At 40.3% G+C, this 22,146-nt stretch overlaps 1 protein-coding gene across 2 annotated transcripts in view; it reads left to right on the top strand.

Moving 5' to 3' along the window:
- SVEP1 (sushi, von Willebrand factor type A, EGF and pentraxin domain containing 1) overlaps positions 1 to 21,634 on the top strand; it is a 119,087-nt gene extending 97,453 nt beyond the window's left edge. For both annotated transcript variants that reach the window (XM_014259512.2, XM_014259511.2), the window contains 10 exons: positions 1,232 to 1,295; positions 1,984 to 2,157; positions 3,105 to 3,278; positions 3,688 to 3,861; positions 5,158 to 5,334; positions 6,672 to 6,842; positions 11,889 to 11,984; positions 14,740 to 14,835; positions 17,441 to 17,534; positions 19,100 to 21,634. In XM_014259512.2, the coding sequence (XP_014114987.2) occupies positions 1,232 to 1,295; positions 1,984 to 2,157; positions 3,105 to 3,278; positions 3,688 to 3,861; positions 5,158 to 5,334; positions 6,672 to 6,842; positions 11,889 to 11,984; positions 14,740 to 14,835; positions 17,441 to 17,534; positions 19,100 to 19,130 (1,251 nt within the window). In that variant the 3' untranslated portion in view covers positions 19,131 to 21,634. The remainder of the gene's footprint in view (positions 1 to 1,231; positions 1,296 to 1,983; positions 2,158 to 3,104; positions 3,279 to 3,687; positions 3,862 to 5,157; positions 5,335 to 6,671; positions 6,843 to 11,888; positions 11,985 to 14,739; positions 14,836 to 17,440; positions 17,535 to 19,099) is intronic.
- Positions 21,635 to 22,146: the final 512 nt, after the last annotated feature.

Below are 22,146 nucleotides of genomic sequence, written 5' to 3'. Positions count from 1 at the left end.
CAGGTTAGCAAGTTCAGAGCTGCCTCTGGGGTGTTTTCAAAAGCTGCAGTGAATTCAGAAATGAGAGTTAGGTTGCTGAGGCACAGCATGATCTCCACTATGCCCAGGTGATGACAGAGTGAGACATGAGGTGGTGAGGTATCTCCAGGACAGAGGCTGGCTCTTAATGCTGGTTTTGTGAGTGCCCAGAAGAGTGCAGGACTGCACTTCCTTTGTACTGTTGTAACACAGTAGTTAATCAAGAACTTCATGCATATAAAATCACACAATCAGAAGTTAAGTCACTCAGTCAAGATAAAAATAAGAAGACTTTGGAGAATGCTTAGGTAACAACGACTTTAATTTTCATTATGTTGTCAAACATGCAGCATCACTGGGGATGAAGGTGTTGGTATTTAGACAAAAAGATAGAGTTGCTGTTTCAAATAACTTTAGGAAGTAATAAACCAGTGTTGTTATACAGTAAGTTCTCCGTGCTTTGTTATCCAGTTTCGCCACCTAGTGTCAAACTGTGTCCCTGCTGTAGAAGAGAAGTTCTGCTCTTTTCCTTTGGGAAGCAAACTTTATTGGGTGTGATGCTGTACAACAACATGTCAACAGCTGCCCTTTATCGATGGGTCTGCTTTCTAATGAAAGTAAATTACAGCAAGAGACAAAATTAAATATTGTTCTCCATGTCTCAGAATAAAATAATAATTAAATCCTGGGCTATTAGGCTGTCTATGAAACTTGTATGTAAGAAAGAAATACTGTAATTTATAGGCAAATATAAAGAATGAGAGTTTGAGGTGTGGTTAAATCCGCACATCATGTTTGTCAAACACAAGCTTGTACTGTTGTTGAAAAAATTGCTAGTTGTATTTCCTACAAATGAGTCCTGAAAGGAGAAAATTTGTCATTACAACACATTCCTATGAACAAGAATGATAAAACTAACAAAAAAGATGATACTCCAGGAATATAAGGACAAGAGAACTAACTAACTAGCCCCACAATCTTTTGGTTTATAAAGAACACCCATCATTTTGCAAAAAGTTCTACCATAAGCTCTACTAGGAGGTTTGGGCTGTAGCACTTAATTTTCTCTTTACACGGGTGGCACTTGGAGAAAAAGGTTCTTCACCTTGCTGGACACTAAAGATGATGGGAGAAAATAGTTAACTAATTAATAGTTAATTAATTGATAGTTAATAGTAAAGTTGTTCTTTGAGCATTTTCTATTGTTTCACAGGGTGATGCAGAACGGACTTGCCAAGAAGACAAGCTTTGGAGTGGTACTGTGCCAGTGTGCAGAAGTATGTTCTAACTGAGTCCATCACTTAATTTTGGTCAGGGGTGATATCATACAACAGAAATCACTAATGCTCATTTTGTTTTATAACTCATACTGTCTGCATTTACCTAAACATTGTTTGGTAAGTACCACTGGTAACAACCTGGAGGGGCAGAATTGCTGGTGTGTGCAGCTAGTAGTATGAAGGAAATCTCTACACCTGTCTGCCTCACTCCTCTGCAAAGAGCTTCCAGGTTTAAATAGTTCTGGCACTTGAGGTCATGGGTTCTGGGGTTACTGAGGACCTCTAAACACTTCAGTTGCCAGGAGTCACAGGTATTTAGCATCTTCAAATGTAACTCTATGGATATAATTCTCAAAGGTACTTCACTTCTCTCGGATGTCATTGACTGCAGTGCTGAAATAGGAGTTTCTACATAAATGCTTATGTGGGCTTCAGCTGTTGGCTGAAAGAGGCAACAGTTTCCTGAGGCTTCTTGCCAGCACAGTCACAATTGATTTTTTTACTTCTAGCAGGAAGCAGAAGCACCAAGTATGGTTCTGCTCTGCTACCCAGGGGCAAATTCCTGGCAATGACCAGACAACTGCTGTGTTCTTTCCTGTTTCTCAGTGTAAAACCTGTGGAGGAGCTATGAACAGGACAAGCCATATACATTTTTTTTAATTGGAAAGTATTGCTTACATTACAGGAATATCATGTGGACCCCCAGACATGATAGAAAATGGATCTGTTCAGGGAGAGGAGTTCCTGTTTGGCAGTGAAGTTTTTTACAGCTGTGACCCTGGCTTTGAGCTACAGGGGCCAAGCAGAAGGATTTGCCACGTTGACAAAAAGTGGAGCCCTTCCGCCCCTACATGCATGCGTAAGTAGCAAGCAGAGCAATGTGATATCCAGGAAAGCTAGGGTAGGAGGAGACTGTTTTGTCTGGCTTCCTTCCTGTCTTTCACTCCAGCAGAGGGACTGTAAAAGGAGGAGCCAGAGGAAAAGCCAGGAGAGAAGTTCTAATTGGCAGTACCTCTCTAATCTGAAGCAATCTCCTTTTGGCACATTGAAATGGCATAAACATAGAGTCATGCTGAGGTCAGTAGAGTAGGAATGTGGCCTGCTTGAATTATGGTGTGCAGAGCCTTGGACATAATGTTCATCCCTGCCATGCCAAAGCAAGTATATCCTGGCCACTGAGTATGTCTGGGATACCACAGATGTGCTCCCTAGATCAAATCTTGGCTTTCTATCAAGGAAATAACTAATGGAGGCAGCTTAGAAAGAAGGATTTATGACTTATTTCATGCAGCTTACAAATAAAATGCCAATATTTTACCAATAAACCTTTACCAGTAAATAATTTTCGTCTTTTCTTGCTGATGTCATAGTTGTATGTCTTGGATTATTCTCTCTCACCTTTGATGAATTTCCTTGGTCTCCACAGTATGGGACAGGGGTCAAGATTCTTCTTAAATACTGCCATTGTTCTTGAGCACATATTGAGATCATCTTCCACTGTAGGGGCACAAAGAAGAGTGAAAATGCAGTCTCAGACCTGCATCCTCTTTTGGCTTGAACATACCTCATATCTTATAACACCACCAAATATATTTGGACACATTTTCAGGTGTCTGCAGTGTGAACCACAGGAGAAAGGGCAGGGAAGGAATTGTATAACTCTTCTACATGTAACAGTCCACAGCTTCTTTTTTTCTGTCTCTCCATTAATTCAGGGTGAGAACAGAGCTATCAAATAGTATGTGACTCATAGAAAGAATAGTCTTCATTGTGCGTATAAAACTCAAAAGTTTTCTTCTCTCCTAGAAATTACTTGTGGATTGCATCCCTCCGTTGAAAAAGCAGAGGCCATTTCTACTGGAAGCACATACAGAAGTAATGTAACCTTTGTGTGCAGCTCTGGATACCATCTTGTTGGGCCCCAGAATATCACGTGTCTTGCCAATGGGAGCTGGAGTAAACCCTTGCCATTGTGTGAAGGTAACAGGTTTCATGTCCTGGAACGTTCGAATCTGGGATAGCTCCTCCCTCATGCATGCAAATCATATAATCCAGAGACTGAGTTCCTTTTGAGAGATGATCTGTAACATGGGTTTCTGGAGAATCTATCAGTGGCAAGAAAGAATGATTTCCATCTTTCTGCCCTACTGGCCCCATTGTGAAGTCATGAATGTGTCCTCACTTCCACAATTTGCTGGGGCTTTTCTCCATCACTGGGAGGATCTTCTTTTCTAAATCAGCTATCTTTCCTTCCCAGAGCTACTGACTCAATGTTCTTCATGATTTATAAGTCTGTGGTGATTTTAAACATATTGTGTTATTGCTTCACAAAATGTTTGAAGACCAGGACTAATATCAAGCTGAATTAATAAGACCCCTTCCTTTGCAGAGACCAGATGCAAAATTCCAGTTTCCTTGCTGAATGGGAAAGCAGTTTATGAAAACAATACGGTTGGCAGTACAGTAACATATCTCTGTGAGAAGGGATTCAGCTTGGAAGGAGAACCAGCAGCAGAGTGCACAAGAGATGGAAGATGGAGTAATCCCTTGCCTCTCTGTAAACGTGTGTGTTTGCTTTGTAATGGAAAAGTTTTTGCAGAGAAATAACAGGAGCAGTTACTGATACAAGTTAAAGCATTAATTTCTGAGTGTATTTTTGTGACAGTAAAAGAACAAGCTGTCTTCTGCATATCTTGCTCTAGTTGGAATGATGACGTAAAATGGAGTTACTATAGTCAACCACTTGATATATAGTAGAAGCAGGTGAGAGAATCATTTGGAGGAGAAGGCAAAAGGGAGACTTTATTGATGTCTACAATTGACATATTGACAGGGTGTAAAGGAAAAAGTGCCAAACTGTTCTCAGAGTTTCACAGTGGCAGAATGAAAGGCAATGGGCACTAGTTGCAATAAAGGAAGCTCCAGTGAAATTTTTGAAGAAACTTTTTACCATCAACAGAGTCAAACAGGAACAGAGACTCTGAGAGGACGTGAGATCTCCATGCAGAGAACTAACTCAGATTTAACACAAATTTCTGATCGGGTTCCAGAGCAACTTCTGACCTAGTTGGCCCTGATTGGTGAAGCAGGTTGGACTGAATGCCTGTATAAATTCTTCTGCAATTCTGTGATATAGCATGTTATGTGCATGTGCACTGTGCCCACACACCCACAATAGCCTTCCTTTATGTGTCTGTAACTAATTTTTAGACTTTAAGGTTGTTTAATTGAGACATTTAATTTTTGGATCACAAAGTATTTATTTATTTTAGTATCAAGAAACTGACATAAATCTCTGCTCTTTATAGAGCCAATATTTTCCACATTGGTCATGAGATCAATAGACCATGAAAAAAGAACTCAGCAAGCTTACAGCCAGTAATAAATAAAAGTAGAGAGATTCTAAACTCTAATGAATGTCACAGTAAGTCTCTAATCAAACATCTCACTTTTTGCTGCTCTTTTGGTCCAGCCCTTCTCATCATGAAGTAGGATAGGTCTGCTTCTCTTTTATAGAAAGGTTATGGTAAACAGGAAGGACAAGAGAGAATGGTTTCATAGTAACAAGTAGGATATTTCTCACTTAAATCCTTAGTGTGTCCTCTCCTAGCATCAGCTGAGCGTGATAGCAAGCCATGCAACAGCAGTGAATTAGACTTTTTTTTTTATTATTATTTTATAACCCAAATCTCATAATTTCAAATCAAATTACAAATTGGACTCAAGTGCAGCATTCATGGCTATTGCTTTTCATATGTTTTCGGTTTCAAATTTTCAGGAACTATTCTAAAGTGGTCTCTCTTTCTTCCACTTCCTTTTCTTCCCTTCTTCTTTTTCCTCACACCCTTACTTTGAACAGCAAACCCTTGTCCTGTACCTTTCATAATCCCAGAGAATGCCATTCTGTCGGAGGTGGATTTTCATGTTGGCCAGAATGTATCCATCAGGTGCAGGGAAGGCTACCAGCTGAAAGGGCAGTCTGTGATCACCTGTAATGCTGATGAGACCTGGACTCCAGCCACAGCTAAGTGTGAGAGTAAGTACAAGACACACAGTTCCGCAGGGATTGGTACTTTCCTGAGGGTTCTAAGAAGCTCTAGAGAAGAGCTGTGTCTTCTTTCTTTCTAACAGAGTTGTTCTTTTAAAAGTATTCAGAATACACCTTTGTGGGTTGGTGCTTCAACAGTATTCATCCTACTATTTTCCAGGCCCTTCTGTAAATGTATTCTTAACTAAACTTTTGCAATTCCCTGGAGCTGGGATTGGTTGTTGGGTACCCTAAATGCCCTGAGAATGATTGCCATGAGATTATGGGTGATGAGACAACAGTTGTAGGAGGAGGTGCTGCCTTTTATTATATTAATTGATACATACAGAAGGCAGTATTCTTTTGCAAGCATGTCAGAAAGCCTTTTCACTTCTTGCAAGCATTATTGTTTAGATTGATGGGATCACATAATGGCTTGGATTGGAAAGGGCCTTAAAGTTCATCTAGTTCCAGCCCCTCTGCCATGGGCAGGGATGCCATTCACTAAATCAAATTATTCAGGGTCCCCTCCAACCTGACCTTGAACACTTACAAGCATGGGGGCATCCACGACTTCCTTGGGCAACCTGTTCCAGCACCTCATCACTCTCTGGGTAAAGAATTTCTTTCTAAACTAAACCTGCCTTCTTTCAGTTAAAAACCATTGCCTCTTGTTCTGTCTCTATCTTCCCATATAAGCACTACCTCCTCTTAATAAGACCACTTAAGAAACTGGGAAGCTGCAATGAGGTCTCCCTGAAGCCTTCTCCTGGATCCATGCTGAATAATCCCAGCTCTCTTGGCCTGCCTTGGTAGGAGAGATGCTTCATCCCTCTGGTCATCTTTGTGGCCCTTCTCTGGACCCACTCTAAGAGATCAATATCTTTCTTGTACTGAGGACCCCAGAGATGGATGCAGCACTCCAGATGGGGTCTCACAAGGGCAGAATAGAGCGAGATAATTCCCTTTCTCACCCTGCTGGTGACTCTTCCTTTGATGCAGCACAGGAAACAGTTGCCTTTCGGGGCTGCATCTGAAAATGAAGCTGTTGGGTCGTGTCCAGCCTCTCACCAAAAAGAACCCCCAAGCTCTCCTCAGGGTTCTCCCTGTCTGTACTCATGTTTGGGGTTGCCCTGAGTGCAGCACTTTGCACTTGGACTTGTTGAACATCATGGGGTTCTCATGAGCCCACTTCTTAAGTTTGTCCAGATCTTTGGACTCCATTGCTGATTTACCACCAGAGGTGTGTCTGTGGCACTCCCCTGGACAGCATTGTGTCCAGGGTTAAAAACTGAATCATGTAGGCTCTGGAGCTCACCAACATCTGCATGGTTTCTTTTGTTTAGAGATATCCTGCGGTCCCCCAGCTCCTGTGGAGAATGCTCTGATTCGTGGTAGCTTCTATCAGTATGGAGACATGATCACCTATTCGTGCTACAGTGGGTACGTGCTGGAGGGGCCCCTGCGGAGCATTTGTTTGGAAAATGGAACATGGACAACACCACCTACCTGCAAAGGTAAGTCTTTTTTATTAACAGAATGATAGCTTAACTTGCCATAAACACAGAGATGTCATCCTAGGCGCAATAAAAATGAAAGTTAAATTTTGCTAGTTTTAGTGCAGTCATAGTTTCACCCAGGGCATTTAATTTCAGATTATTACTTTATTTCCAAGAGTAGAAGACAAGGCTTCCATATTTTTTTCTTTTTAGTCCTTGCTAGTCTTACAGTTTCTTTTGCTACAGTGTTGTATCCCACACCTAAGATCTTTCCTCCTGACATCTTTTGCAAAAAAGTGACAGAACCAGTCATCTCCCTGACAAGCTGAGATGTTTCAGATAAGCATTGCCAGTCAGTTTTCACAGTCAAAAACTGAACACCGCAGAAACCAAAATAGAATAAATGGGTGCTTAGTCCCTCACTATGTTTAAAGTGTTGCAGCTCCTAAAAATTAATTTGCAGTAAGAGGTAGATTAGTACAGCTCGCTAAATAATACACACTGAGCATTCTAGAAAATTCATAGATTTAACAATATACCAAAGTTCAGGCTTTCTACATTTGGCATGCCAGCAGGTATTTGTAATTTCTTGGTCTGTTGAGCTAAAGCATTCACTCTTTTAAAGCAAAGGGTTAACTCTTCCGTTTAGAAGATTCAAATAAATAAAAAGATTTTAACAGAAAATGGGGGAAATAAATAAAAAAACTGAAGAGACTATAAGCTCAACAATAAAAAACATATGTAAACATATTCAAATACTAACTTAAAGCCATGGATGAGGCATAGCAAAAGAGCTCAAGGTCATAGGCCTTTGGTGGAAGAGATCTTGCCATCTGCCATTTCCATGCTTTCATAAGCTTGGCTTGTCCTCTGCTGCTGGGTAGCTGTGGAGCAGTGACTTAGCTGCACCCTCTAGTCTTATTTCAGATTGTGGAACAGCCACTATGACAAATTGAGTTTTAGGTATTCTGTTAAAAAAGAAAAAACCTTGCAATACATCAGTGGCCAGTCACAAGCCCTATTCTATAAAATGGCCAGTCACACACAGTCCTCCTCACACAGAAGAAGAAAAAGTTTGAGGACACTCACCTGGGAACACTGGAGCCATTATCAGAATTGTCAGGTCTGCCTCTCCTCCTGCAAGTCTCAGCTCCCCATATCAAAATACAAGCACTGGTTCCTCAGAAACTTTATGTCAGAAGCCATTGAGAGGCTTCAGGATATTGGAGGATTCTATACTGTGCTAAGCCTGGCAAATCATGGACGCCTCATCAGGTTATTTGTGTAAATTCTGACAGCAAAATATTATGGATGCTGACACCTAAGAAAGTTCAGTTTCCCTACTCTATGAAAGCAGGCACTCACCTAAATTCCTGTATCTGATAGTTACAATGTCTTGCCTAAAAATCATGGATCAGTAGAGCATTTTGAGGAGAGCCAGAACCAAAGAAGAAGGCTTGTGACTCCTGAATATTTCAGGAATAGAATAGCTTCTCCTGAGAAACAGGTTTGTCTTGGGTTTGTGATCGTGGCTTGCCACTGGCATGAAGAATTACGCATCAAGCAGCCAAGTAGAGAAGACTTGAAAGGAAAGCATCTGAGTTACCTCAGTTGTCATGAAGTGTCCAAAAGTCCTGTTGAAAAATTGCATTCCCAAAGGACCAGGCTGTTTCTGAAAAGTTTGTATTTCTAAACTGTGATGGCTACAGAATTCAAGGGATCTCTGCTTAATAGCTACTTTACCTAAGCTAGAATTGATTAGCAAAATTATTTGGATATTATCTCTTCCGATTGTAATACTTAGGATTGTTCAACTGTCCCTTTAATATCACTAGCTTTACTTTTCATTCTTATTTAATATCAATTAGTTACAAAGAACCTCTCTACTTTATGCAGAGATGTAATTGCCTGCTAGGGAAGGTTTATGCCACTGGTTACCAGCAACCAAGAGGGGCTGATCTGCAAAGCACTGTCAAAAGTTCTGTTTGCAACACTGCAGTGTCTACTGGAACTGTTCAGAGGAATAAGTATTAAGGAAAATTATTTTAAAAAAATGCAGTGAAGAGGTGGACAGATGATGGGGGTGGAAAACAGCAGGACAACCTGTGTATTAAGGGAGGGGAATAACAATTTCCCTCCTTTTTTCTAATAGGGGTCTTAAAAAGAACTAAAGGTGTTTCTGAGAGGATTGTCCTTCATTTTCATGACATATGTCAAAGTGATCTTTCAAAACCGCTTTATAATTCATGTGAGTGATTTTCCTAACAAAAGTCCTACAGGACCCAAGCCTTTGTGGTCTACATCAGAAATGACATGAAAGTGCTCTTTGTAATGACTCATGCTGCATTTCTTGTTTATGGCTGTGTGAGTTGATTATCAATGTGTCCTAAGCCTGCTCGAAACGTTCTGTCCTGGTTGAACAGGTTAATTAATGTAAATATTCTAATTAAAATGCAGACTTCTTTAGCTTCTTTGGAAGAGCTCTCACCACAGCTGCACTTGCCTGAATCACCACTGGTTAGAGGTTGCTGGCCAGATTCTGATCTGAGTTTCAGGGGTGGGAGGTATTAGCATGGATCTGCTGATTGTAAATAACTGCAGGACTCATTAGGCTGCACAAATGCACACAGCTTACCTGACTCCAGTTTCTTCTTTCTGAAGTGCTCTAAAACTGTCTTGTCTGTTTGCCCGCTTCACATCTTGCTGACTGTGAGTGGTCAATGTGGAGCTGTCAACCAGGAAGTTTGTACCCCATCAGCAAACAAGAATGTTATGAGAGGGAAGCTGGGACCTGAGCAAATTGTTCACTTGCAACCACAGGGAAGCTTTTTGCAAAGCTGAGAATGGATAACAGAATTTATTTTTCCCCTTCCGGAATGTTTGACTTGCAACAGTGTAATGCTTTTGTGTCCTGTGTAGATAAATTTGCAAGGGTATGTCAAAAGATTGATACCATGGATGTGAGATTTACTACCATGAACTAAAGTCACAACTGATCATTCCTATTCTCTCCCCAGCACATCAGGGCTGCATTCTACAACAGGGGGGGGAAAAAAATGAGAGAGAGAGAGAAAATGAGATCCCAGCTTAACTTCCAGTCCCGAGCATTTTTCTAGTCTTGTCTGTTGATAAGAATAATTCTTACAGCTACAGACAAGTAGTCTCTGCTTCCCTAAATTAATGTATAACAAGTACACACCTAGGGATGATACATTCTCATTCAGTTTCACAACCAGGACCTGGGCAGAAACCCAGGAAAAGCCTATCTCTACCTGACATCTGATTGCTGAGTAACATGGAGTTGCCATCCAAAGAAATTTTTGTATCTCGTGAAGTATCTACATCTACATCTACATCTACATCTACATCTACATCTACATCTACATCTACATCTATCATCTACATTGACAGAGAGAGCAAATACATTTCAGAGACCTTATTTCATGGGCTTTGAATTTAATGTGGGATATCATTTATACATGCATCTTTTATGTCACATCCCATTATACATTCATGGAGTATTGTTTAAGTGGTGTTGATCACACAAAGCTTTAAATGTTTTTTTCCATTGCAGAAAAGAAACCTGTTTGGCACACTATCCTGCTTTAGTCAACACCCAGGGATGAGCTGTCTGTGTAGTAATAGATATTTTTACAACAAAAATTTTCAAAATCACTGTTAAAATATTGCAAATTATGTTAACCTTTCAGAGATCTCTCCCCATTCTCATCAGCTGACACTTGTTGGGAAGGCTCTTGAGATTAAAAAATAAAATGGCAGAGCTTTGGCCACATTTCAACCGACTCCAAGCTGTAGCTTTCATTTTGGCATGGCTTAGCTCCAGGAATGACTCAAGTTTGTCTCTCTGAGGGAAAGATATGCATTCTTTCCAGTATGGATTTCAGGTCTGAACAGTGTTTCAGTGTGCCAATCCACTGTTTGTATTTAATGCTAATATTGAACAAGCTCTGAAACACTCAAAGCTTAAATGCATATTTTGCTCACTTAATAACTAATTAAAGATAGCAGTTCAGATGCAATTAGCAGTTTAGATTGAGTTTCCTGAGATTACTGTCAGTCTGATTACTTATTTGTTCTGTAGTATTGTATGGAAGCCACAGTTTTTCATTTTCTCTGTATAGTATGTACACCAGCGTGATAAAGATTGTGCTTTCTCCAATAATCTTTAAGTATAACAGGTTTGGGCACAGCTTTCACCTGATTTTCTAAAGTCGTCCTGGTTTCCCTGGATGCAACAAATTATGGCACACTGTCACAGAAGTGACAAAGAAGTCCAAAGTCTGTCCAGTGCAGGCAACATATTGGCCCAGCATGACAGATTCCACTCCAAATTCCTCACTTTCATTGTCAAGTGCTTATTCATAGGAGTGGAAGCCAAGGAGCACCACTCAGCATGAATGCTAGGTGAGGTTTATAGTCACACTTTGAGTTCCAGAGATGAACACTTACTGTGCCACTGCCACACCCTTTTTGGTCACTTCTCATTATGCTGGATGATAGTGCAGTAAAAATTGCATGTTCTATCATGCAGTTAATCTTACTTCAGACACACAGTATATTATGCCAGATTGCATTATCTTGGTGTTTCATACCAAGGTTAGAATAAAACTTGATTCTATACCAGAGTCAATTTAGAAGGCCTGGGGGAAGGGGTGAGGAGCGTGATAGGTTTCTATGATGTATTGTATGGGTACTTCCATTTTATTTTACAAAAGTTAGTGGGAAAATCAGGTAAATAGTGTCAGCCTTGAAACTCTATCCAAATAATTTACTCAAGTATATATATGTCAACATTTTCATTCTTTCCATGGACATTTTTTTATTATCTTAATGATTCCCACTCTTGCTTACAGTACCTAATCAAGCATACAGAGCCATAAGATGATGTAGCCCTTGAAATCAAAATCAAGCCATGTTTCTGAACTTCACTGCATTTGTTTGTTCTGCTCTAAGCTTACAGCTGCAATGGTCTGTGCAACATGCTGAGTTACTAGGCTTCTAATTCACTGTCCTGAGTTTGTAATGAAATCATTGTGTTTCCAGCTGTCTGTCGGTTCCCATGCCAGAACGGTGGCATCTGCGAGCGACCGAACGCCTGCTCGTGTCCAGATGGCTGGATGGGCCGTCTCTGCGAAGAGCGTATGTATATCATCCCTAACTGTAATCATAAGGGTGTAGTAGGTAAGACAAATGAATTTACTGCAGTGAACCAGAAAAGCTAAAGAGCTTTTATGGTTTAGCTAAGTGCTAGAACCATAAAAGTCATTAATATATTCTGCTTGACAAATGAAAGAGAACAGAAAGGTATATACTTGGCTTGTTTCTAGAAAAATAACTTTCCCTTACATCCTCAAAGCAAAACAAGCACTTTCTAAATTGATGTGGTTTTGTTTCTGGGTGCTCTTTCACAGTGGTTGAAGAACATCTTGGTTCAGTTCCCCAATGTCTGTTTCTAATAGCAATACCTGATAGTTTTGGAGAATGAGCAGGAATTAGAACAGAAGAGACGTGAGTGTTCTGCTGGTGGCTGCATTAGTTTCTTGGCTTCCATTTTATCAGTCTGTGGTTATGACCCTCATCAATTCATGTTCAAATTATGTAATGTGTCACCTTTTCCATGCTGTCCCTCCTGGCCTGTGTACTTGTGCCTTACAAATTCTAGACTGGCTTTTCCTGTAATGGATCTCCAAATTATTAGAGAACTGGATCTGTTCTCACTGAAAAGAGCCAAATCTGACTCTTGGCCCCGTCAGAGATTCCCTGAGTGACATTGGAATGCCAGTTTGACCCATGTTTCTCTTCATGGTGGTCTTAGCACGAGAACTTTGGGAGATGTAACCCTTTCAGGCTGGCACAGCTTCTGCACGAGGAACCGTATTACTGTACACATAGTAAGGCATGGGTCTATGTGTATAGAAAAGGGAAGTGCCCCTATTTAGTATTCAGTGTGGCCCTGATGTAAGGCTTTAGCCTGTCCAAGATTTACAGCAAGGGTGGTGTCACTGTCCCTGAATCTGAGTCACTGCTCCAGACTCTGACTGTGTATGGAAACCTACAAAAATTGTGCTCATTCTCATCTAGTTCTGGGAAAAGAATATGGTTCCAGTAAGAGGTATCATATGTTGAAATGGTCCTCTGAATCTATCTCTGCAACTTTCAAGTCTTCTCTGTGACGATGTCTGTTGCACATGGCACAAATTAGTGGTAGATATAGAATGACAACAAGAGGTTCAGCAAGTTTTGTCTTTTTGCATTTATGGAAACTCCAGCTATGTGGTACCTTCACACAGCCCCTCTTTTTCTGTCCCTGTACCTGGCAGTATCACCACACCATACATGCAGCTTAGCCCTGTAACTCTCACAGTCTCAGCAGGAGAAGATTGCACCCTGTGTCTGACAAAATTGTGTTTGGCATGCCACAATTGAGTTTATTAGTTTCCCCAGTAATGACACTTGAGGCATTCTCCAGAACCAGCCATTTCATTTATGATCACAGCCATTTCAATCATCATCCCAATTCAGACTGGCAACTGACTAACCAGGTCACACTTCATGCACGTTCAGGCACTACATTTTTATTTTTTTAAAAAATTTTTGCATAGTTAGTTAGAAGAGGGGAAAATAATTCCCACAACTGGCCAGTGCAACAGTAATTTTGCATTGTCTCTCAAACAAGGTGCACCAGTGAACAGTAAAAACAGGCTTAGTCTTTGAAGTTGAGAGCCTTCTCTGGAAGCCCAAGGAATATTTTAGTGCTAACACTGAGAACTTATCTGTCAGTATCAGGCCACAGTAAGGCCACTGAGAGAATTCAGTCACCTTGTAGTTCACAGTACATTTCACAAAAAGGATAAGATTCATCTTCTTGAGAGAGTCCTGACCATTCAAAAAAACTTGCAGGCTACTATAAGTTTAATGATACAGAAAAGTATTTCCTGGTGATACAAGTTAGTTCTGTGAGTTCCATGGAAGTTCACAATTATTTTCTTATCCAAGCTGACTGCACCTGCTCATCTTCTGCTGTGCCATAGAAGAACCCCTACCTCAATCTTCTGCAGCCCCCATCCACTCTCCCAGTATTGAGCTCAACTGGAAGTGCCACTTGAGGGCCCAAATTTGAGACCCAGCTCAACTCTTGCTCTTCTTAGAGCATGTACACTCAAGTACTTTGTTCACTTAACATAGTGGAGATGATAGTTTTGTGAAGATACTTAAGGCATGAATATATGGGAGTTTTGCAGATTTTCTCACAGGAGCAGTGTGCCTCGATTGTTGCTCTGTCCAGAGGTCATCAGCTGCTTGGTGTATGCTTTGTTTCTTCCCCAAAGCTTCCAGCCCTAGCATTTTTCACCTGAAATGCCTTGTATCCAAGCTGCCTTTCCCCAAAGGGCTTATAGTCTTACCTGTTTCAGCATGTTTTCACTGGCCTAGACAAAGTTCTTTTCTATGGGCAGAGTAACTTGTTTTGGATGCTACATCTGCAAGCCCAGAGAATTCATTAACAATCCAATTTTTTATAATTAAAACATGAACTGGTTTTGTTAGCACCATCACAGAAGTGGCCAGTATCTGTGGATATTGCATGTGAGATACAAAATGAGCCCTGGCTCATTTCCCATGAACACAGAGCCTACAAGCATCTGAAGGACTCTAGAAATTGCTCCAGCCTGTCCATTTCTTTGCCACTACTCTTTGTCATATCTGTCTGCCATGCCAGTCATATTTGCTTCTCATGCCTGGTGGGTAGATCCTGCTCAACTTTGCTGATACTCCATGCAAACACTTCAAGGGGCAGTGGAATTTCTAGTTTAACATAAGTTTGTCTCTTGCACACTCTACCCTTTGTTTTCATGGCAGATAATTCTTTTCTCTGGTTCTCTTTTCTTCTCCTTAGCAATATGCATTCTGCCATGTCTCAACGGAGGTCGCTGTGTGGCCCCTTACCAGTGTGACTGCCCCCTCGGATGGACTGGATCACGCTGCCATATGGGTAATCAGCTGCATTTTTTCTCACTTTTTGGGACTCTGCTAGCAATACCTAGCACAGTTCTCTAGGGACTTACAGAACTCCTAAGCTTGACACAGAAGAACCCAGACCTACAATAATATTCCTGGAGGATTTGCTGTTCCCAGCTGCAAAGCGCTTTCAGTCCCTCCCTGATAAGTCTTTAAAACTCCCAGAAAAGCTTAGTCTGAAAAATGACAGACAGTATTCACAAAAGTACTCTCTGCAAAATGCAGCACAAAGGAGAAAGGGTTTACAGGGAGAAGAATAAAGCTATTTTTCTCAGTTCCAGGTGTATGATTTTCATTTTCATCTTCATGAAATTCAGGTCATCATTAAATTCACAAACAAACTGCAGGTATTGTAGAGGTTTTTCACCACACAGCTGCCTGGTTCAGTGGATTCCCACTAATTGCCTGGGTACTGAATCAGGAAAGAGAGCACACCAAAGCAAGGATTTAAGGGTGCTTGAGTTTAATGGATACATCATACATGGGTACCTTACATTAGGTATCATCTAAGTTCTCTGAACAAATTCAGTGAGCACTTCTTTTTACTAGATCTCTTACTTTCAGCTAACCAAAGCTAAAGGTCATGGATCACACTAAAATAGCGAGGGATAGGAGAGGAGTGATTCTAGTGTCCAGGTTTGTGCGCTGACCAGTCCATTTGTGTGAGATGAGGTTGGCTGCAGTTATGGAAAATATTTGAACCTTAGTTTAGAATATGGGGCCCCCTACTAAGACTGAACAAATGCTAGCTAGGTTTTGAAAGACCTTTCTCTATGAAAAGCAGCTCATAGAAAAAAACTCAGCAGCTGAGTGATTACTGAAATGTCTTTCAATCATTATTAAATCTTAAACACAAATATTAGCTATTTTTAAAAATATATGTCAGTTTGTTCACTGTATTTTTATTGTCCAGGTGCATGTTAACTGATTTTTAACAGGGACTTAACATGAAAGCCCAGTTTTGACTTCCTGCAAAACTTTGAAGTGTCTGATGGGGTGAACTGGGAAGGAATTCTGTTAATAAATGTTCATAGTATTTGTTTAACTGATAAGAATAGTGAATCTGGGGGAAAAGCCGTGTGATACACTGCAAACCCAACCCTTCTGCAGAAAATTGAAATACCAGAGAGAACATTTTAACTCTGAACTATTGTCTTTTGAAGGGACTCTTGCCTAACACATAATGCATCATTTCCTCTCATATTTCACAAGCTTTGCAGCTATAATAGGTGCTTGAGGAGAATAGATGGCTTCTTTGCTTTTCAGCTAGCAATTCAAATCTGTACAGGCTTGACTTGCTTTTCAGTAGTTAAAGGGAAAATTATAGTGAACAACTTCATCTGCATCATAAACACTGCTTTTGAAGTTTTTCAATCACTTCTTGTTTCAGCTAATGATACTGACATTTTGCTGTGATAGAGAAATGCTTCAGTGACAGCTAAAGATGTTTTGGTCATATGCTTCATTCCAAAATCAGAAGTAATTTTCAACATTATGTACTTGGTGCACTTAATTGTATATGGATGGCCTATCACTATAGCCTTCTGCCATTTTTTGTTTGGACCAGAGGAATATTTTGTTTGGACCAGAGGAATTGGAGTAGTCTTTTTGCATTCCTGTGACTACTCATTTCCATTTCCTGTAATTCCATAATAATCAGTGCTTCCTGATGCATATTCCTTGCAAAAATATTACCCAGCCTTGGTCCTCACTAGTGTCTTTAGGTCTGTCCTCTACCTATGGCATTATCTGCTTTCCTGCAATATCAATGTGTGTGTTTGAAGGACCTCATTAAGTGCATATCTAAATTGGTTCTATAAATTGTGTGGTTCTTTAGCTTTCAATCTCAGAATTGATAGGAAGACCTGAGAGTTTGGCTTTTGTTTGGTTACTTGATACCCTTGGGCTAGACTGTCACACAAAAGCATGTTCAACCAGGGTCAGCATGACCTGTAAGGCAGACAAAGGTTTTTTCTCTAATGCCCTGTTGCACCTAGTCTCACCACTTAGGGCTGTCCAGTGTCTTTCAGGACCTTACTGTCATTCATTGCTTCCTTCCCTTGTCTCCATACAGGTGCCATTGCATGAAGTCTTACTCCTCGCTTGCTATTGATCCACATATGGCTTTCTGACCTTCAGCTTCCTCTGCTTATGCTGTCTCTTTCTATACTTTTTCCCCATGTCTGTCTGGTGTCTGCTTGTCCTGGCTAGTGTTAAGCTATCACATTCCTTTTTAAAAAATAATCTACATTTTATTCCTGTTCTCCTGTTCATCTTATCATTCTTCCAATTCTTCCTCCTGCTTCTGCTTGAATTCCTTTGTTGTCTTAATTGGAATTAAAAACAACAGAATTTTTAAGTCAATGTAAAATTACACACTGGTTGTTTCATGCAGCTCATACAATGCATCAGAAGCAAAAGTAGTAGAGAGAGTCAAATCATACTTGGCAGACGTGTGCTTCTCAGTCTGCCCTTCCCATTCTTAACAGAATAAGGCAGGATGGATTTTCAATGCCCTGCTACTAAATCAGCTTGTTGAGGATGTGCTCATTGATGCGAATTCATGTGTTTCTGTGCAGCTGTTTGCCAGTTGCCTTGCTTAAATGGTGGGAAGTGCATACGACCAAATCGGTGTTACTGCCCCTCTTCCTGGACTGGACCTGACTGCTCCAGGTAAGTGTCACTGAGCACTGTCCCAGAGCTAGGCTGAATTACACCCTTCTGAACTCTAAACCTGAAGAATGAGCAAATAATTTTAACATTTTGATCATCTCTTGATTCTGTAAATCAGTAACTCAAGATTTATGAGCAATATGTAAAGACTTTCTCTGCAAAATGTTTGCCAATCTTGTAGAAAACTCTATCTTTATGTGTGAGCAGACAGGCAAATCCACAATTGTTTAGACTGATTTTTCATCATGTAAATGTAAGTGGTGTTTTGACATGTAATACAGAATGTTCTTCAGGAAATTTTGGTGGGTTACTCTTTACTAGTGTTCATTTTGAATTGTATATACCTCAGCTGGGTCCGTGTTCAAGACTGGGGTCATGGAACAGTTGTCATAAATAATAAGTGATCTTACATACAGCACTGAGTGATGTAATCATTTAAAGAGAACAACAAGGTGCCTCTGAGGCATGTCCCAAATTTGAATCTCCTGGCACCTATGGGCTATGATAGCAAAAAATGTATATACCTCAACTCACATAGGCTCATGTTGAACACAGTGGTCATTATCCTGGAGAGCTAAATAAGAACCATATGAATATTAATATTTTTCTGCAGGGAACAGATGAAGCCTGTGACATTGTAATTTTTTCTGTTTTTTCTGGGCAGACAGTGACAGACATTCCTTCCTATCCCTCTGATATACAGTTTATCTTAAAGCTACAGAAGAGATGCTTGGCTGAGAAATCATTTTGACCAAAATGAATAGTTTTCATTTGTCAGCTGTGATTACATGTGCCATAGTGAAGCAACTGAAATATATTGCCAACAAACAGTATCTTTCAGCTTGAGACTGAAAGGTATACATCTGAAGTCTGGTAGTATTTCCATGAAGCAGAGAAGTCCATATCCAGTGGGTATAACAGCCAAGAATAGTGGAGTTTATCTCATGAGAGGCAAAGCAAAATTTCAGGCTATTCCCAAATCAGACAATTCTCAGCTTATTTTGTTGGGTTTTTTTGTCCAAATCCATAGCTCAATGCAGCATTGGAAGTCTGAGAAAAGGTGGTTCATTAGCCCTATAGGATTGGGGTCTACCTGCTTGTCCCTTCCAAGGCTGTTTGAGAGGACATTTTCCAAACATAACCAGGTTAATGAAGTGAAGACAGAAACAAGCTCTCATATCTGTTTCCCATTTTGTTAAGCTTTGATTTCAGTTACTTGTGGCTCTTTATGTGGTGTTCTAAAATAATACAGGCAAATGACATGGTAGCAGAGATGCCCTGCTGAAGATTAACAAGGTGTGGATTTATAAGGGGAAGCTGAAAAGGTCCCAAAGGTTTTAGCAGCATGCAGAACAAGCATAGTTACAAACTACTTTGTGATGAGCCATAACTTAAATTAAATGTCAGATATCTCTACTCCCCATGCCCACTCTCTCCCCCTCTTCGAGCTGTGGCATTCTAATCCTTGGTATGCTTTCAGACACCATACTCTTGTGTCTCCCTGTTGACCATTTGGTATGTTCAGCACATCACTGATTTTATTTTGTTTGGGATTTTTGATGCAGGAAACGGAAGGCTGGATTCTATCCCTTTTAACATCAGAGCAGCAATTCTACATTCAGATATCTTTCTTCAGCCTAGTCACCAGGTCTTGGATTCTAATGCATTGTAAATCAAATCTATTGTTTCCCTTACCCCACCCCTCCCCAGCATCCTTGTTTTGTATTTTATTTTGTGGTACATTTTTCATTTTTTTAAAAAATCCTCTGTATTTTTCATTTATAAAAGTATTATCAAATATATGCTGCTACACAGGTGTCATACACACATACACATACAAACGCAAAGATTCACAACAATCCACTGAGGCGGAAGTGAAGTCCCTCCCATTTCTTACATTAAGTAAACTAATTAAACTGTACTATACTGCCTACCATGATTAAACAGAATATGGCAATTCTGCATACCAGCTGCCAAAGCATACTACTGTCCAGCAACTCAACAGTAAAGAGTGTTACACAAGGCTGAATGAGCCACTAAACTCTGCATTGGGCCTTTCTCTGAACTTAGCTAAATAAAAAATATAACTGTGTGTGATAAGGTCTGTGTTGTAACCACAGCTCACATTTCTGGTGAGCATAAGAAGAAGATTCTGTAGTGTAGTTTATGTGACATTAACTTCATTGGAGAATGACTTAGTGGGAGGCATTGCCATGAGTTTTACCTCAGATTTCTTAGTAAAGGAGATGAGGGAACATCAGAGAAGAGTGGATTAAGTCTAGCCAACAAGAACCTTTGAAGCTTTCTGACCTACAGGCTGTTCAGGTGTAGCTCTAAGATGGATAATCAAGGATCCAGCAGTAGGAAGCAGGTGGATCTCCGAAACTTGCACTTTCCATTTGCCATGGAATTCAGCACCAGCCTGTAACCACCATCCCTTTCCTATATAAATGAAGTACATATCTACCAGCTATCTGCTAGGTGAATGTTTTTGATATCTGAGGTTTGGGTCCCAGTATTTGACTGCCCCTGAGATGGAGAGGGAAGTTATGTTTACAGGTGAAAGTTTGCTATCTGCTTGCCAAAATGTTGTGGTTTTGTTATGCAGGATCCTCATAAAACTGGAAAAGGCCTCTCTTGAGAACACACACAGGCAGAAATGCTCAGCTGACTGAGAAATATTGAGAGCACACATGTTATCAGGTGTTTCTCATTCTCGAACTGGTGATCCCATTGTGTCTGAGTACACTTGAGTACCATCATTAAGTCATGCTCTGATGAATTGAAATGTTAAGATTTATGATTACGTAGGATGGTGGAATTACAAGGCAGAAATCACATGCATTTTTCAAAGTCACACGTTTGGTAGTTGTCATCAGTTAGCAAAAAGTCTGATCTATGAAAAAAGATTTTAGAACTTGAGAGTCATTGATCAGAAGCTCCATTTTTCCCAGTAATAACAGAAAAGTGTAATTTGCAGTTATTGGGAAAGAAAAAGGAGAAATAAATTTTACCTTCTGTAGCTTCCTGTTCCTGCTTAGTTACCCTCCAGATTAAGAGTGTGCAAAACTGCCCCACCCCAAGCCCTTTCATGGATGTACCTTCCTTTTATGCATGAACCCTGATACAGGAAAGTGATACGACACCAAAATGAGCTCACAGTTACAGTAACAGGGCTCTAGTAAATACTGACACAAAACTGATGGCTGTTAGCCCAAGACCAGAAATGGGGAAGAAAGAAACAAGCAAAGTTTTCAGCCATTAGGAGCTTTCAGCCAATTAAAAGAAAAATAGATAGTAAAGAATAGGAGTCATTAGGGGATCAGATTAATGTGAATGTAGATTTCTTCCCAGTGGGAGCTGCAACCAGCTGAAGAGTTGTGGTTATAGCTCCCACAACCTTCTTTTTCTAATGGACTCTGCTAGCACGTAGCAAAAATCTTCTGTCTCCCAGCTCCACAGCCATCAATGTTTACAGCTTTGACTGAAGTTAGTGTTCAGTAAGTAATGTCCACATTTCAACACACAATCACCACCCTATGTAGGCACTTTGTTCCTTGACTTCCTTGCTGCCTTAACAGCAAATGGAGAGAAGCTGCAGTGAGCAACACAGGACTTCTCAAGGGAAAGAGTGCATGGGTGAGAAAAGCAGATCTTTATTTATATGTCATTCTCATGTTTTTGTCCCTTTTCCAGTGTGCTTCTCTGGTGTGTCCTCTGACTCTGTCCTGGTAATCTCCAGAGCAGAACAGCAGTGGTAAGGAGAGTTCTTAGATCTGGCAGGACATTGCTGGAGAGTTTAGGGCTGCAGAATAGCTTTTAGCACCCCAGCTTCACACTAGTGACTAGTACATGGTGTCCCATTATCAACCCAGACAACATATTTTTTGTAAGGAGATGTGGTGTTAGGACAGAATAGCTGAAACTAGAGGCTGTCATATTAGTGCTATTGATGATGTTTTGATACTTGCTGGAATATTTTCCCTTCCCTACCCAGTACTGTATTGTCATTTATGTCACTGCTTGTTGTGTGTTTTAAACGACTTCCATGTGATGCACTTTACACTGTAAATAAAGTTGCACCCTGTTTAGTACCTATATAGAGGCAACATTGTATTCTTTTTGTAAACCCTCACAATAATGATATTAATCCACCCTTTAGGATCTGCTGGCAAAGACTACAGAAACAGACCTCCACTCAAGCAAAAAGACAAAATAATTGCCAGCAATCTTAAAAGGTTGTGTTGGTTAGTCCAGGTTTGATCTGCAGGTAAAAATGTAGTTAGAACCTCATTTTTCAAATATTTTCTTCTGCTAGGGTATATTTTTAAACCTGTAAAGGCTCAAATTTACCACCGGCATAAAATTAGAGCTTAAAACCTGTTTCACTCACCACTGATGGTAACTTGTTTTATTCTGCACCAGTCCTGGAATTTTTAAAGGTATGGAAATCCCCATATTCCTGGAGAAATGAGGTAAAGAATGACTGTAGCAGAAAGAAAATTTTGTCACTCAAACACCACTCCTCCAAACAAGGAGCACATATGAATAATAGGCCAAAGATTTAGGATGTGAAGTTTTTGGAGATAAAGTTGTCAGCCTGTCAATGTTT

This window comes from Pseudopodoces humilis, chromosome 4 (genome assembly GCF_049639895.1).
Source record: "Pseudopodoces humilis isolate 2021_Gansu_Grassland_sample_001 chromosome 4, ASM4963989v1, whole genome shotgun sequence".
NCBI lineage: Eukaryota > Metazoa > Chordata > Aves > Passeriformes > Paridae > Pseudopodoces > Pseudopodoces humilis.
Note: the sequence above shows the minus strand (reverse complement) of the source record. Positions and strands in the feature narration are given on the sequence as shown.